The 12,495-nt window shown below is 46.1% G+C and overlaps 2 protein-coding genes across 5 annotated transcripts in view; both read left to right on the forward strand.

The window, feature by feature from the left end:
- The window catches only part of Srcap (Snf2 related CREBBP activator protein), a 46,866-nt gene extending 37,373 nt beyond the window's left edge, over positions 1–9,493 (forward strand). For all 3 annotated transcript variants that reach the window (XM_029479224.1, XM_021169182.2, XM_029479225.1), the window contains 8 exons: positions 70–272; positions 1,998–2,167; positions 2,325–2,521; positions 2,619–2,733; positions 2,932–3,051; positions 5,671–5,871; positions 6,028–6,111; positions 6,230–9,493. In XM_029479224.1, the coding sequence (XP_029335084.1) occupies positions 70–272; positions 1,998–2,167; positions 2,325–2,521; positions 2,619–2,733; positions 2,932–3,051; positions 5,671–5,871; positions 6,028–6,111; positions 6,230–9,094 (3,955 nt within the window). In that variant the 3' untranslated portion in view covers positions 9,095–9,493. The remainder of the gene's footprint in view (positions 1–69; positions 273–1,997; positions 2,168–2,324; positions 2,522–2,618; positions 2,734–2,931; positions 3,052–5,670; positions 5,872–6,027; positions 6,112–6,229) is intronic.
- A 60-nt stretch (positions 9,494–9,553) lies between these two features.
- Positions 9,554–12,495, forward strand: part of Tmem265 (transmembrane protein 265) — a 6,242-nt gene continuing 3,300 nt past the window's right edge. The window contains exons 1-2 of one of the 2 annotated variants that reach the window (XM_021168210.2): positions 9,554–10,105; positions 11,456–11,626. In XM_021168210.2, the coding sequence (XP_021023869.1) occupies positions 11,459–11,626 (168 nt within the window). In that variant the 5' untranslated portion in view covers positions 9,554–10,105; positions 11,456–11,458. Of the gene's footprint in view, positions 10,106–10,543; positions 10,611–11,455; positions 11,627–12,495 lie in introns of those variants that run through there. The other variant, XM_021168211.2, reaches the window with a different exon arrangement.

The following is a 12,495-nucleotide window of genomic DNA, read 5'->3' on the forward strand; positions in this document are numbered from 1 at the left end:
TGAAGGTGCTAATTTCTATGGTATTTCAGGATCATATCTTTTACAATGTTTATTTTCTTCTTTTCACAGGTTCATCTTTGTCATGCCTCCTGTGGAGGCACCTCCCCCTTCCCTGCATGCCTGCCACCCACCTCCTTGGCTGGCCCCTCATCAGGCAGCCTTCCAGGAGCAATTGGCCTGTGAGCTCTGGCCTCGAGCCCGTCCTTTGCACCGTATTGTATGTAATATGCGTACTCAGTTCCCTGACTTGAGACTCATCCAGTATGATTGTGGTGAGTTCTTGTGTATTTCAAGACCCTCAGTACTTGTTTTATTTTGTTTGAGACGGTCTTGCGTATCCCAAGACGTCCTCTGGTTTGCTGCTGGAGCTGAGGATAACTTTGGACTCCTCTCCACCAAATTATTCTTGAGTCTTTGTGTCAAGATTATTACATCAAACGATGCTTAGAGGCAACATTTTGGGAGCTTTTGTGGAAGTGATGTATATATGATGTTAATTAATTTGTTTATCCAGTGGTTGTCATGAACATCTGTCATTTTGCTTATCATTTGGGATAATAAGTGAGGCAGCATAGTATAGAAAATGGAAGCACACCTTTAATCTCAGCAGAGGAGGGCAGATCTCTGAGTTCAAGGCCATGCTGGTTTACAAAGGTTCTAGGACAGCCTGTACTGCTCAAATAGTGATTTGAGCTAGAATGGCTGACCCTCAGTCCCCCCAACCTTGTCTTCCTATCTTTACCTCAACTCTTAGGATGCTAGCGAATCAGACTCAAGCACTCAGTCTTGCATAGCAAGTACTTTAATTTTTTAATTTTTCCCTTACCCCACCCCCATTTTAAATACCATCTGAAACCATAATAGGTTAATTGTAGGTCTTTTGAAACTGGGCTGGAGGTTTAGCTCTCAATGGTAATTGCTTTCCTAGCGTGCACGAGGCTCCATATTCAATCCCAAGCACACCCCACATCTCTCTCTCTCTCTCTCTCTCTCTCTCTCTCTCTCTCTCTCTCTCTCTCTCTCTCTCTTACACACACTTGGAGCTGAAAATAAAGTATCTCCAAGTTTCAGCTGAGGTTGCCCTAGGACTCCAACACTACCAAATGTTTTTATTACTCTGTTTTCTATAGATGCCTGCATAGTATAATGTCCAAGACAACTTATGTGTGTTGGATCCATGTGAGTTCTAGAACTAACTGAAGTTATCAGGCTTGACAGCAAGTACCTTACTCACTGGTCTTGCTAGCTGACTTACTGGAAATAATATACAAGTTGTTTCTGTTTTAATGTTTTTTTAAACACTTAGGTATTTTACATGAGTGTTTTGCCTCTGTGTGTGTGTGTGTGCGCGCGCGCATGCGCTATGTGCGTGTCTGTTGCCCAAGAAGGTCAAAAGAGGGCACTGGATTCCCTGGAACTAGAATTACAGATGGTTGCAATCTACCCTGTGGATACTGGGAACCTAACCTGGCTCCTGTGCAAGAGCACTTGTTTCTTGAGTCCCAGTGTCAATTCTGTTTGTTCTAAGATGACTAGATAACCTTTTACCATCCTGGTCTGTCTTTTCCTATGGTTGTAATTGGGCCTTAAGTTCCTTTCTGTAAACCTTGACTATAGATTTGTTGATAATTCTAATGTGAATCTATTCTCATTTCAGCTGGCCTGACTGGTTAGTACTTTGAGCCTTCTTGCTTATAAACACTTAAGAACACACATTCCTACTCTATCCCCTGATGATCTGTTGCTGTGTGGCTTCAGCCCTAGGTTAAAGAGGAATTAAGTCCCAGATAGGAACATACTATAAGAAAGAACCTTTAAGGGTTAAAAAGTAGGGAGTTTAATGGTTTTCATTCGTTAGACTAGTTGAAACCTTGACCTAAGACCTTCATTCAGCTGGAGTTGTCTCATGTTACTGTCTGTCTACTGTTGTGTACCTCACCTCAGATGCCTTCATGCTTGTTTTGGTTTTTTGGGTTTTTTTTTTTTTTTTTTTTCAGGAAAGTTGCAGACATTGGCTGTGCTGTTACGGCAGCTCAAGGCGGAGGGCCACCGGGTGCTCATTTTTACCCAGATGACCCGAATGCTGGATGTTTTAGAGCAATTTCTCACCTACCATGGCCATCTATATTTGCGTCTAGATGGGTCTACTAGAGTGGAGCAGAGACAGGTAACTTGAGAAGTCTTAGCCCTCCAGAGACTCACTTCAGCTTTTGTTTCTTTTTCTCAAGCTTTCAGCTTAGAGAAGGGACCTTAAAAATTAAAAAGTCTTTGGTTTGTTTTAGGAATAAATCTCCAAATGCCATCTTTTTTCCCTTTCCTTCTAGGCCTTGATGGAACGGTTCAATGCGGACAAACGCATATTCTGCTTCATCCTTTCAACTCGAAGTGGGGGTGTGGGTGTGAACCTGACAGGAGCAGACACTGTTGTTTTTTATGACAGCGACTGGAATCCCACCATGGATGCTCAGGCCCAGGATCGCTGTCACCGAATTGGTCAAACTCGGGATGTCCACATCTATAGGTGCTGCCTAATGTTCCTCACCTCCCTTCCTCTTCCTCTATGTGGAGGGCACGAGTGGTATATTTGTAGGTTTCACACTTCACTTCTCATTTCCTAGGCTTATCAGTGAACGGACAGTAGAAGAGAACATTCTAAAAAAGGCCAATCAGAAGAGAATGTTGGGAGATATGGCCATTGAAGGAGGCAACTTCACTACAGCCTATTTTAAACAGGTACCAAATAAAATCCTTCTATCTAAACAGAAAAGAACTTTTGTTGTTAAAAGAGTTCCCTGTTTGCTAGACAGCTGCTGCCTTTACTTCCACAGATCTTTCTGCGTTGGTAGTTCCTCTCATACTTCAGCCCTCAAAGTTTCTGGCCTTGAAGTAATATTCCATTGGTTGACCTCTCCCCTCTGTTATATCCAATAGCAGACCATCAGGGAACTGTTTGATATGCCTCTGGAGGAGCCACCTGGCTCATCTGTGTCTTCTGTTGCTGAAGAAGAGGAGGAGGCTGTGGCCAGCAAACAAACTCATATTTTGGAGCAGGTAACAGAAGAGGTCAATCATAAAACAGCACTGCTGCTCAAATACATGTCATCTTCCCTTTTCACCTGAGTTTGTCCAGGAGAAAGTACAGTTGCTAGTGATTCCCAGATTATAGTCAGTGTTTTGATTCATTTTGATTTTTCTTTGCTTTTTAAGATTATAATGTGATTACATTATGTCCCCTTCCTTTTCCTGCCTACAAGCCTTACCCCTCCTTGTTGCCATTCAAATTCATGGACTCTCTTTTCATTAATTGTTGTTACATACATATACATGTAAAAGTATATATGTGTGTATGTATGTATGTATGTATGTATGTATATTGCTACATAAGTGCAACCTGTTCAGTCCATACATTGTTACTCAAGTATGTTTTCAGAGGTAATCATTTGGTACTAGATAACCAATTAGTGCATTCTTTTTCCCCCGGGAAGACTATTTCTCATTCTCACATCACTCCCTAGTGCTTGTAGTATTTTGTGTAGGGTTGAAGCCTTCTTTCCCCTATATACTTAGGCACACCTATCGCTCTTGTCCTTGTTCACCCCAATTTTAGGCAATCATATCTGAGACTTTATGGTTCTGGAATTACTAAGAAACAGTCTCACAGCAAATTCCCTGATAATTCAGGCTGGAAAGATGGCTCAGTGATTAAGAGCACTGGCTGCTCTTCTAGAGGTTCTGAGTTCAATTCCCAGGGGCTACATGGTGACCCACAATCATCTCTAATGGGATCTGAGTTCTTCATCTGCTGTGCATGAAAACAGAGCATAGTACTAGACATGATTTTCTCTTATTGAGTGGGGAAATCATGTATATTTTGGGGGTTTTTGTTTTTTTGGTTTTTTTTAGATAGTTTCTTTATATACATTTCAAATGCTATCCCGAAGGTCCCCTATACTCTCCCCCCACCCTGCTCCCCTACCCATCCATCCACTCCCATTTCTTGGCCCTGGTGTTCCCCTGTACTGGGGGGCATATAAAGTTTGCAAGACCAAGGGGCCTCTCTTCCCAATGATGGCCGGCTAGGCCATCTTGATTGCGAATTTTTAACTATGCTAGGTTTGTCTTATGAAATGGAAGTCACATTAGACAACCTAGGCTGCTCTTGAGCTGCTGGGCTCAAGCCATTCTGCTGTTGATAGCAGTGCTTTTTGATAATTTTACTCATTGAGCCAACTAGAAAACTTTTATGCTTATTAATCTCACATTCTACTTTTCTGTAACTCTTTGGATTAAGTGATTATTTTAGTCACTGTTTTATTGCTGTGAAGAGATACCATGACCTAGCCAACTCTTACAAGATTAAGCATTTAATGAGGGCTCTGCTTACAGCTTCAGAAGGTTAGTATTGTTATTACCATGGTAGGGAGCATGTCTGTACATGGAGTGTTGGAGCAGTAGCTGAGAGTTTTACATACTGAATCATGGGCATCAGGCGGAGAGATTAAAACCTCAAAGTCCACTCCCAGAAACAAACCTATTCCAACAAGGCCACGTCCTTATTTTGTTTTTGTTTGTTTGTTTTTGTTTTTGGTTGGTTTTTGGTTTTTCAAGACAGGGTTTCTCTGTGTAGCTCTGGCTGTCCTGGAACTCACCTACCTACCATTGCCTCCTGAGAACTGAGATCAGCAGTGTGTACTGCCACACCCAGCTGCCTCAGGTGTTTTTGCAGGAATATAATGGCAGGCATACTGGATCCCGTGGTTGGTGGGACTTTAAGTTTAAAGACAATTAGTCTACACAATGTGTTCCGAGCCAGCCAGGGCCACTTAATAAGACCTTGTTACCCTTGTCATAAATAAAGTGTAAATTACAAGATGTAACTTTATTTTATTTTCAGACAGGGTCTTGTCATGTGTCTATGGTTGGCTTAGAAATTTCTATATAGAGCAGGCTGACCTCAAACTTGAGCAATCCTATTTCTGCCTCCTGAGAGCTGAGATGGGCATGTACCTGCAAAATACATAGAAAATTTTAGGCTTTGTTTTCTAAGATTCTTTGTATTTTTAGTTATGTGTCTATGTGTTGGTACTGTGACATGTCAAAGGGGTTGCTCCCTGGAGCTGGAGTTGAGCCACCTGATAATGTTGCTGAGAACCAAACTTAGGTTTTCCTCAAGAGTAGTAAGTTCTCTTTAGTGCTAAGGCATCTCTCTAGCTCTTTTCCCTCCTCATTTCTCTTGGAAAAAAATTTATTGTTCATTTATAAGCAGTATGTGCTACCACATGCATACGGAGGTAAGAGAGCAACTTTGTAGAACCCATCTCCTTTCACTATGGATTCTGAGGACCCAGGTTGTCAGGCTTGCTGGGGAATTGCCTTTTACCCACTGAGCCCTCTTTCTGGCCTCCATGTTCTTTGTTTTTTGGTTTTTTGTTGTTTTCTTTTTCAAGACAGGGTTTCTCTGTATAGCCCTGACTGTCCTGGACTCATTCTATAGACCAGGCTGACCTCGAACTCAGAAATCTGCCTGCCTCTGCTTCCCAAGTGCTGGGATTAAAGATGTGCGCCACCACCACCTGGCCTTTTTGTTTTTTTGTTTTTTTGTTTTTTTTCTTCCATGTTCTTAAATTTCTTATTTGTATATGCTTTGTTTTTCTTCTGAATACCTTGAAGGCATTGTGTCGGGCAGAAGATGAAGAAGATATCCGTGCAGCCACTCAGGCCAAAGCTGAACAAGTGGCTGAGCTTGCAGAATTTAATGAGAATGATGGGTTTCCTGCTGGTGAGGGAGAGGAGGCCAATCGCACCGGGCCTGGGGCTGAGGATGAGGAGATGTCCAGGGCTGAACAGGAAATTGCTGCCCTTGTAGAACAGGTTCGTGTTGGATCCACTACCACTTCTCTTCATTTGTCATCACTTATGTATGCCAGGACTCTTTTTCCCCATCTTTCCTGGTGATAGTAAATAATGGTGGTGATAGGCCCTGAGTTCTAGGTCCTTATGTTTATCAACTTATATTCTTCCCTACAGCTGACTCCCATTGAGCGCTATGCCATGAAGTTCCTAGAAGCTTCATTGGAGGAAGTGAGCCGAGAGGAGCTCAAACAGGCAGAAGTAAGTCTTCTTATGTAGGACGTAAGGGGAATAAAATAGTGGGAAGCTGTTCATTTCTATCATGCCTTGCTCTGCTCGTTCTTCCTCTTGCTGACACTATTGACCATGTTGTTGGTAGGAACAAGTGGAAGCTGCCCGAAAAGACCTGGACCAAGCCAAGGAGGAGGTGTTCCGACTACCCCATGAGGAAGAGGAAGGACCAGGGGCTGGGGATGAGATGTCTTGTGGAAGTAGTGGAGCCAGCCACCGGCGCAGCAAGAAAATCAGGGCTCCTGAGAGGCTGGGGACTCGTGTCAGTGAACGTCTTCGTGGAGCTCGGGCAGAAACTCAAGGAGCAAACCACACTCCTGTCACATCCTCCCATCATACCTACAACACCTTTGTGCCTCCCCAATGCAGCCCTGTGAGAGAAAGAATTCCCAGGCCAGTGCCTAGGCCTCGTCCTCCTCCTCCTCCTCCTCCTCCGCCGCCGCTGCCGCTTCCTTCTCCTGCTCCTTCTGCTCCTTCTGCTCCTTCTGCTCCTCCTGCTCCTCCTCCTGCTCCTGCTCCTGCTCCTGCTCCTCCTCCTCCTCCTCCTCCTCCTTCTCCTGCTCCTCCTTCTGCTGCTTCTCCTCCTGCCCCTCTCCCTCCTGTTGCTTCTGTTGCTTCTGCTCCTGCATCTGCTATAACTTCTGCCCTAGCCACAGCTCCAATACCCATTTCAGCCCCAAATCCAGTAACCATTCTTCCTGTCCATATCTTGCCTACTCCCACACCTCTGCTTCAGCTTCCTCCTAGTTCGTCTCCTGCTTCTACCCCTCCTTCTGCCTGTACCCCTCTACCCACTTGTACCCCCTTACAAGCTCAAACCTCTGTATTAACCTCTTCTTCACCAGCCCCACTTGATTCCCTTTCTGTTCCCATCTCTCCTGGGGTTACCAACCTCCCCTTGGACTCAGGAGAAGTAGGGCTGTGTGCACAAGAATTGGCATCTGTGGAGTCTCTAGAGCTGCCTGGAATGACCAATTCTGAGGCTTCCCTGGCTAGTCTTGTGCCTCCAAAGGATCTTTTGCCAGTGGCTGTTGATATCCTGCCTGAATCAGAAAAGACTCTTCCTTGTATTCCTGCACCCAGTTCAACCCTGGAAGCTGAGAGCATCCCCAATGGTCAGCAGCAGCAGGAGGTGCCAGGTCCTGTGGAGGAGACCAATACCAGACTGCTACCTGGTAGTGAGGAATTGACCATGAGTCTGAATGAGAGCAATGGGCTGGAGCTCCCACCCTCAGCAGCATCTGCTGAACCACTTGATGAGCTTTTGGAGACTCGTAGGAACTCGGGAGAAACAAGAGAGGTTCAGATCCCAATTTCCAACTCAGAAAAGCCACAGGAACTTGTTAGAGCTGAGGTTACAGCCCCATCAACCTCATCTTCAGCCACCTCCTCTCCTGAGGGTCCTTTGCCTGCCCGCCCTCCACGGCGTCGAACCAGTGCTGATGTAGAAATCAGGGGTCAGGGGTCTGGCCGGACAGGACAGCTCCCAGGTCCCAAAGTGCTTCGAAAGCTGCCTGGAAGGCTAGTAACTGTGGTGGAGGAAAAAGAACTTGTAAAGCGGCGGCGACATCGGGCACCTGCCAGCACCCTAGTCCCTGGGGTATCTGAAGTTAGCGCCAGTCCAAGAAGCCCATCGATCCACGTGGATGGCAGTATGTCAGGGCCAGAATCCTCACCTCCTAGCAGTGGGCCCTGTGAAGCTGCTCCTACATCTTCACTGTCTACCCCAACCCAGCATACCTTCATAGCTTGTCGTCACAATGAACTGGGGGTGACTAGTGGGGGAAGCCCAGAGAATGGAGAAGGAACAGAGCTTGCCATCACTCCACCTGCTGTGAAACGTCGGAGGGGGAGGCCTCCCAAGAAGAACAGATCCCCAGCAGATGCTGGGAGAGGGGTAGATGAGGTACCTCCATCCATCTCTAAGGGGAAAACCAATGGGGTTGACCCAGTCCCCGGCCCTGAAACAGTCACTGTTGCAGAACCTGACCTCAGGCCCCAATTTGTTCCTGGGCCCCAGCCTCCTGGACCCCAACCAGTTCACAGACCAGAACCCACCATCCTATCGCCTGTGGAGAAAAGACGGCGTGGGCGTCCCCCTAAAGCAAGGGATTTGCCCATTCCTGGGACCATATCCTCTCCAGGAGATGGCGATTTAGAGAGCCGGACACAGCCACTCCCTCTCCCAGCACCCCTGACACCACTCCTAGCCTGTCCCACTGCTGTCACCAACACTGTCACTACTGTCACCATTTCAACATCCCCACCGAAGCGGAAGCGGGGCCGACCTCCCAAGAATCCACCATCACCAAGGCCCAGCCAACACCCTGTCTTGGACCCTGACAACTCTTCTATTCTTGAGAGTTGTGGACTGGGAGTGCAGCGCCAACCCCTGGGCCAGCAGGCAGAGAGTGAAGGCAGTTCTTCTGACGAGGATGGAAGCCGTCCTCTCACCCGCCTGGCCCGTCTTCGGCTTGAAGCTGAAGGGATGCGGGGACGAAAGAGTGAAGGGTCCATGGTGATGGCCGTAATTCAGGATGACCTGGATTTAGCAGATAGTGGGCCAAGTGGGTTAGAACTGACACCACCTGTGGTCTCATTAACTCCCAAATTTCGCTCAACCCGCCTGCGTCCAGGGTCTCTAGTCCCCCCACTAGAAACTGAGAAAATGCCTCGAAAAAGGTCAGGGGCTCCAGTTGGGAGTTCTGGGATGGCAAAACGAGGCCGCTTGCAGCCCCCAAGTCCCCTGGGGCCTGAGGGTTCAGTAGAGGAGTCAGAGGCAGAAGCCTCAGGTGACGAGGAGGAAGGAGATGGAACCCCACGCCGTCGAACTGGTCCCCGCAGGCTCGTTGGGACCACCAACCAAGGGGACCAGCGTATCCTGCGTAGTAGTGCGCCTCCCCACCTATGTATCCCTACTGTTAGTCACAGAGGTCGGAAGGCCAAGACGTGAATGGGCAGTCCCTTGACTTAATGTATCCCACCATGGCCGCTTTCCCTTGCCCAGGCCTGACTCTGATAACCACTACTTGAAGTCTTTGAGGGAAAAAGCCTCCAGGGAGACATAGGGGGCTGTCTTCCTTTCCACCAAAGTAGGGGGTAGGTTACTGGTTGTCATGGAAATGGGGCTTGTCACAACCCCCTTTTTCTCCTATATGGCTGGGCAGTGTTAAGGGTGGCAAGATAGTTTCTGTCCCCACCCCCTTGTACTTGATTCCCCAGCTGTCTTTCACAGCCTCAAACCCTTAGGGTAAAGGGGGAGGGGCTTTTCAATGAGGTGGGGTGGGTTTGTTTTGGTTTTTTTTTTTTTTTTTTTTTTTTTTTTTTTTTTTTTTTTTTTTTTTTTTTTTTTTTTTTTTTTTTTTAAGAAAAAAAAAAAAGCATAATAAACTTAGTTTCTGTACAAGCATCCGTGTAAGGAGGCTTCTGATTTTCTGGTCTGGTGGAGGGTTGGGTGGGAGTTTGGACGTCATTTTTCACCTCCCCCTTACAATGACTCCATGACTGATCTCTAATCCAAGATTACCCTTGAAGCAGAACTTAATCCTTCTCCCAGTCAAAAAAAAAAAAGGGAAGATTGTCAAATCTGATCTGGTAGGCTATATAGAGTCTTTTAAACCACCCAGATAAACTCTTTTCTCTGAGTCTAAAACTTGCCCTCAGTTCTCCAACACCCGGGAGTCCCCTTCAGTCTCCTTACTCAGGTGCTTCCTTACACTCCTGTCTTCAGAAAGCAGGCGTCCTCCATTTGCTCATGCCTTAGCCCTCCTCTGCTCGCCATCTAGCCAAACTGGTTTGAGCTGGCCATGCCCCTTCCCAGTTCCCTGGGCTCTTCACATGGTGGCTGGCCCTACAACTCTACCTTGGCTTGGCTTGGAGCCATGAGTCAGCTTCATCTCCACCCAAGCCAAATCAAACCTGAGGCAAGAGCCGAAACTCACAGTTCCTCAAAGCCTATGGCCAGGTAAGAATCTATGCTTATGTTTATAGTTTCTGACCATAACTCCCTGGGCCCTTTCTTAGGCTCTTTTCATTTACTGACAATTCATTTCTCACCTCAACTGTTGTTGCAGCTTTGCCACATCTTTTTGCTCTCTCACATTCTGCATTTTTGTTTCTTGTGGTGGGGAGCCACAGGTGGTTTCATGTGTCCAGGCTGTAGGATAATGATTAGACACGAGGGTGGAAAGATATTTTGATGTGCATAGAGGGCCTGAGTACTAAGAAGGCATGGTGCAGGTTTCTGTGGGCAAAGTCATTTGAACTCTGCTAATCTGATTGGGTTGTATGGTCTGGGATAAAATAGAGGTGACAAGTATGGAAAAGGGGGTGTCTTATTCAGGGGTTTTGTTTTGAGACAGGATCTCATGTATCCTCAGACTCAGCTTGCAATGCTGGCCTTGAATTTGGATCTTTCTGCTTCTGTACTGAATTGGTATTATCGATGTCTGCCTCCACTCCTCGGTTAGGTGGGATTTTTTTATTGTTACTTTTATTTTGTTTTTATAAACATCAAAAAGAACTTAACCGTATGAATCTTGCCTTTCTTTTATCCTCTGAACTATTCATGCCCAGGGTTTGGTGGTACACGCCTTTAATCCCAGCACTCAGGAGATAGGGGCAGATGGATCTCGGTGATTCTAGGCCAGCCTAGTCTGCAGAGTGAGTTCCAGGACAGCCAGGGCTACACAGAGAAACTATCATAAGTAAACCAAGCAAAGCCAGAGCCAGGCAGTCTCTGAATTTGAGGACAGCCTTGTCTATATACTGAGTTCCTGGCCAGCCAGGGAGGGGCTACATAACGAAATCCTGTGTCAAAACAAAGCCAAAAAAAGTTACCTAGTAATAAGGTTTTAAGATTACATCTCTAGGCCGGGCATGGTGGCACATGCCTTTAATCCCACCAGTTGTGAGGCAGAAGCAGGCGGATTTCTGATTTCAAGGCCAGCCTGGTCTACAGAGTGAGTTCCAGGATAGCCAGGGCTCGAAAATATTTAAAAAAAAAAAAAAAAAAAATCTCTCTCTCCTGTTTCTGGTAGCTGGGTCAGCTTCATTCTCTGTATTTATTGAAGAGTAAGTACATTCACACATGCTTGCCCTTCAAAAGATTCAGAATCTTCAGCTGTGGAAAGGATTCCAACCACGTAGTTAGGTCTTCTCACCTGAGTCACTGGGAGGAATTTCCCAGTAGGACAGCATTCCTGAGTGTAGGGTTAGGACACTAGACAGCATGCTTTGAGAAGGGTGGAGTCACCATGCCCGAGCAAGAGCTCATTTGTTGGGCTTAAAAATGCCTTGACTATATCATCCACAGGTGATGGAGGACGAGGAGAAGGCAGCAGAGAGCTTGGTGAGCAACATGGAAGCTGCTCATTCTCCATCCCCTATCCACTGCCGCTGGCTCCGCCTCCAATATTTGGCGGCTACTAGCATTATCTGTGGCTGTTCTTGTCTGGGGATCATGGCTCTTGTGTTTGCCATCAAGGTGAGGAATAAAATTCCTATGGGACTGGGTGGGTACAATGAAATGACTGTATCTGATCTGTCTACAGTTAATTAAACGGTTACTACATATCTTTTGATGCTTAGCTCTGAGCTTAGTGACAGAGCAAGAATACTTTCTAAGGACTCGTGTCTTACGAAAACGATAGTTGTAAAAATGGATAATTAGTAGAACTCAGCTCATCAATACTGTAGTACAGGAGAAGGGTGAGTGTATGAGGATGGAAGGACAATCCAAATAAAGGCAGGGATATTTGAGATTTGACATCAAAGGATCCAGATCCTGAAGGCCTCCAATTCAACTTTATCTTGAATAGTAGAAAGCAATTTAAATTTTTTTCAGAGGAGTGACATGGCCAGATTTGTGTTTCAGAAAGATCTCTCAAACCCCCCATTGAGGCTGAATCACAAGGGGCAGGACTACAGGCAGGCAGACAGTTAAGTCGTGATGAGATCGATATCCATCGTGTGCAATGAGCAGAGCAGTTGTTAGAGAACAGTCTGCACCCCCTCCTCCTTTTGTTGTAATTGGGGTGGGGGTGGCATTACTAGGAATTGAGCCCAGAGTCCTACCCATGAAAAGTGAATTATCAGCATACACATATACCTAGTGAAAGGCTATTCAAACTAATTTAAACATTCTAGAATTTTCTCACTACCTCACAGTCAGAAACACTTTGTCATCATAAGAATTTCTTTTTTTGGTGGGGGGGGGATTTATTTATTTAATGTATATAAGTACACTGTAGCTGTATTGATAATTGTAAGCCATCATGTGGTTGCTGGGAATTTGAATTCAGGACCTCGGGGCTGGTGAGATGGCTCAGTGGGTAAGAGCACCCGACTGCTCTT

The sequence above is a fragment of the Mus caroli genome, chromosome 7 (genome assembly GCF_900094665.2).
Source record: "Mus caroli chromosome 7, CAROLI_EIJ_v1.1, whole genome shotgun sequence".
Lineage (NCBI taxonomy): Eukaryota > Metazoa > Chordata > Mammalia > Rodentia > Muridae > Mus > Mus caroli.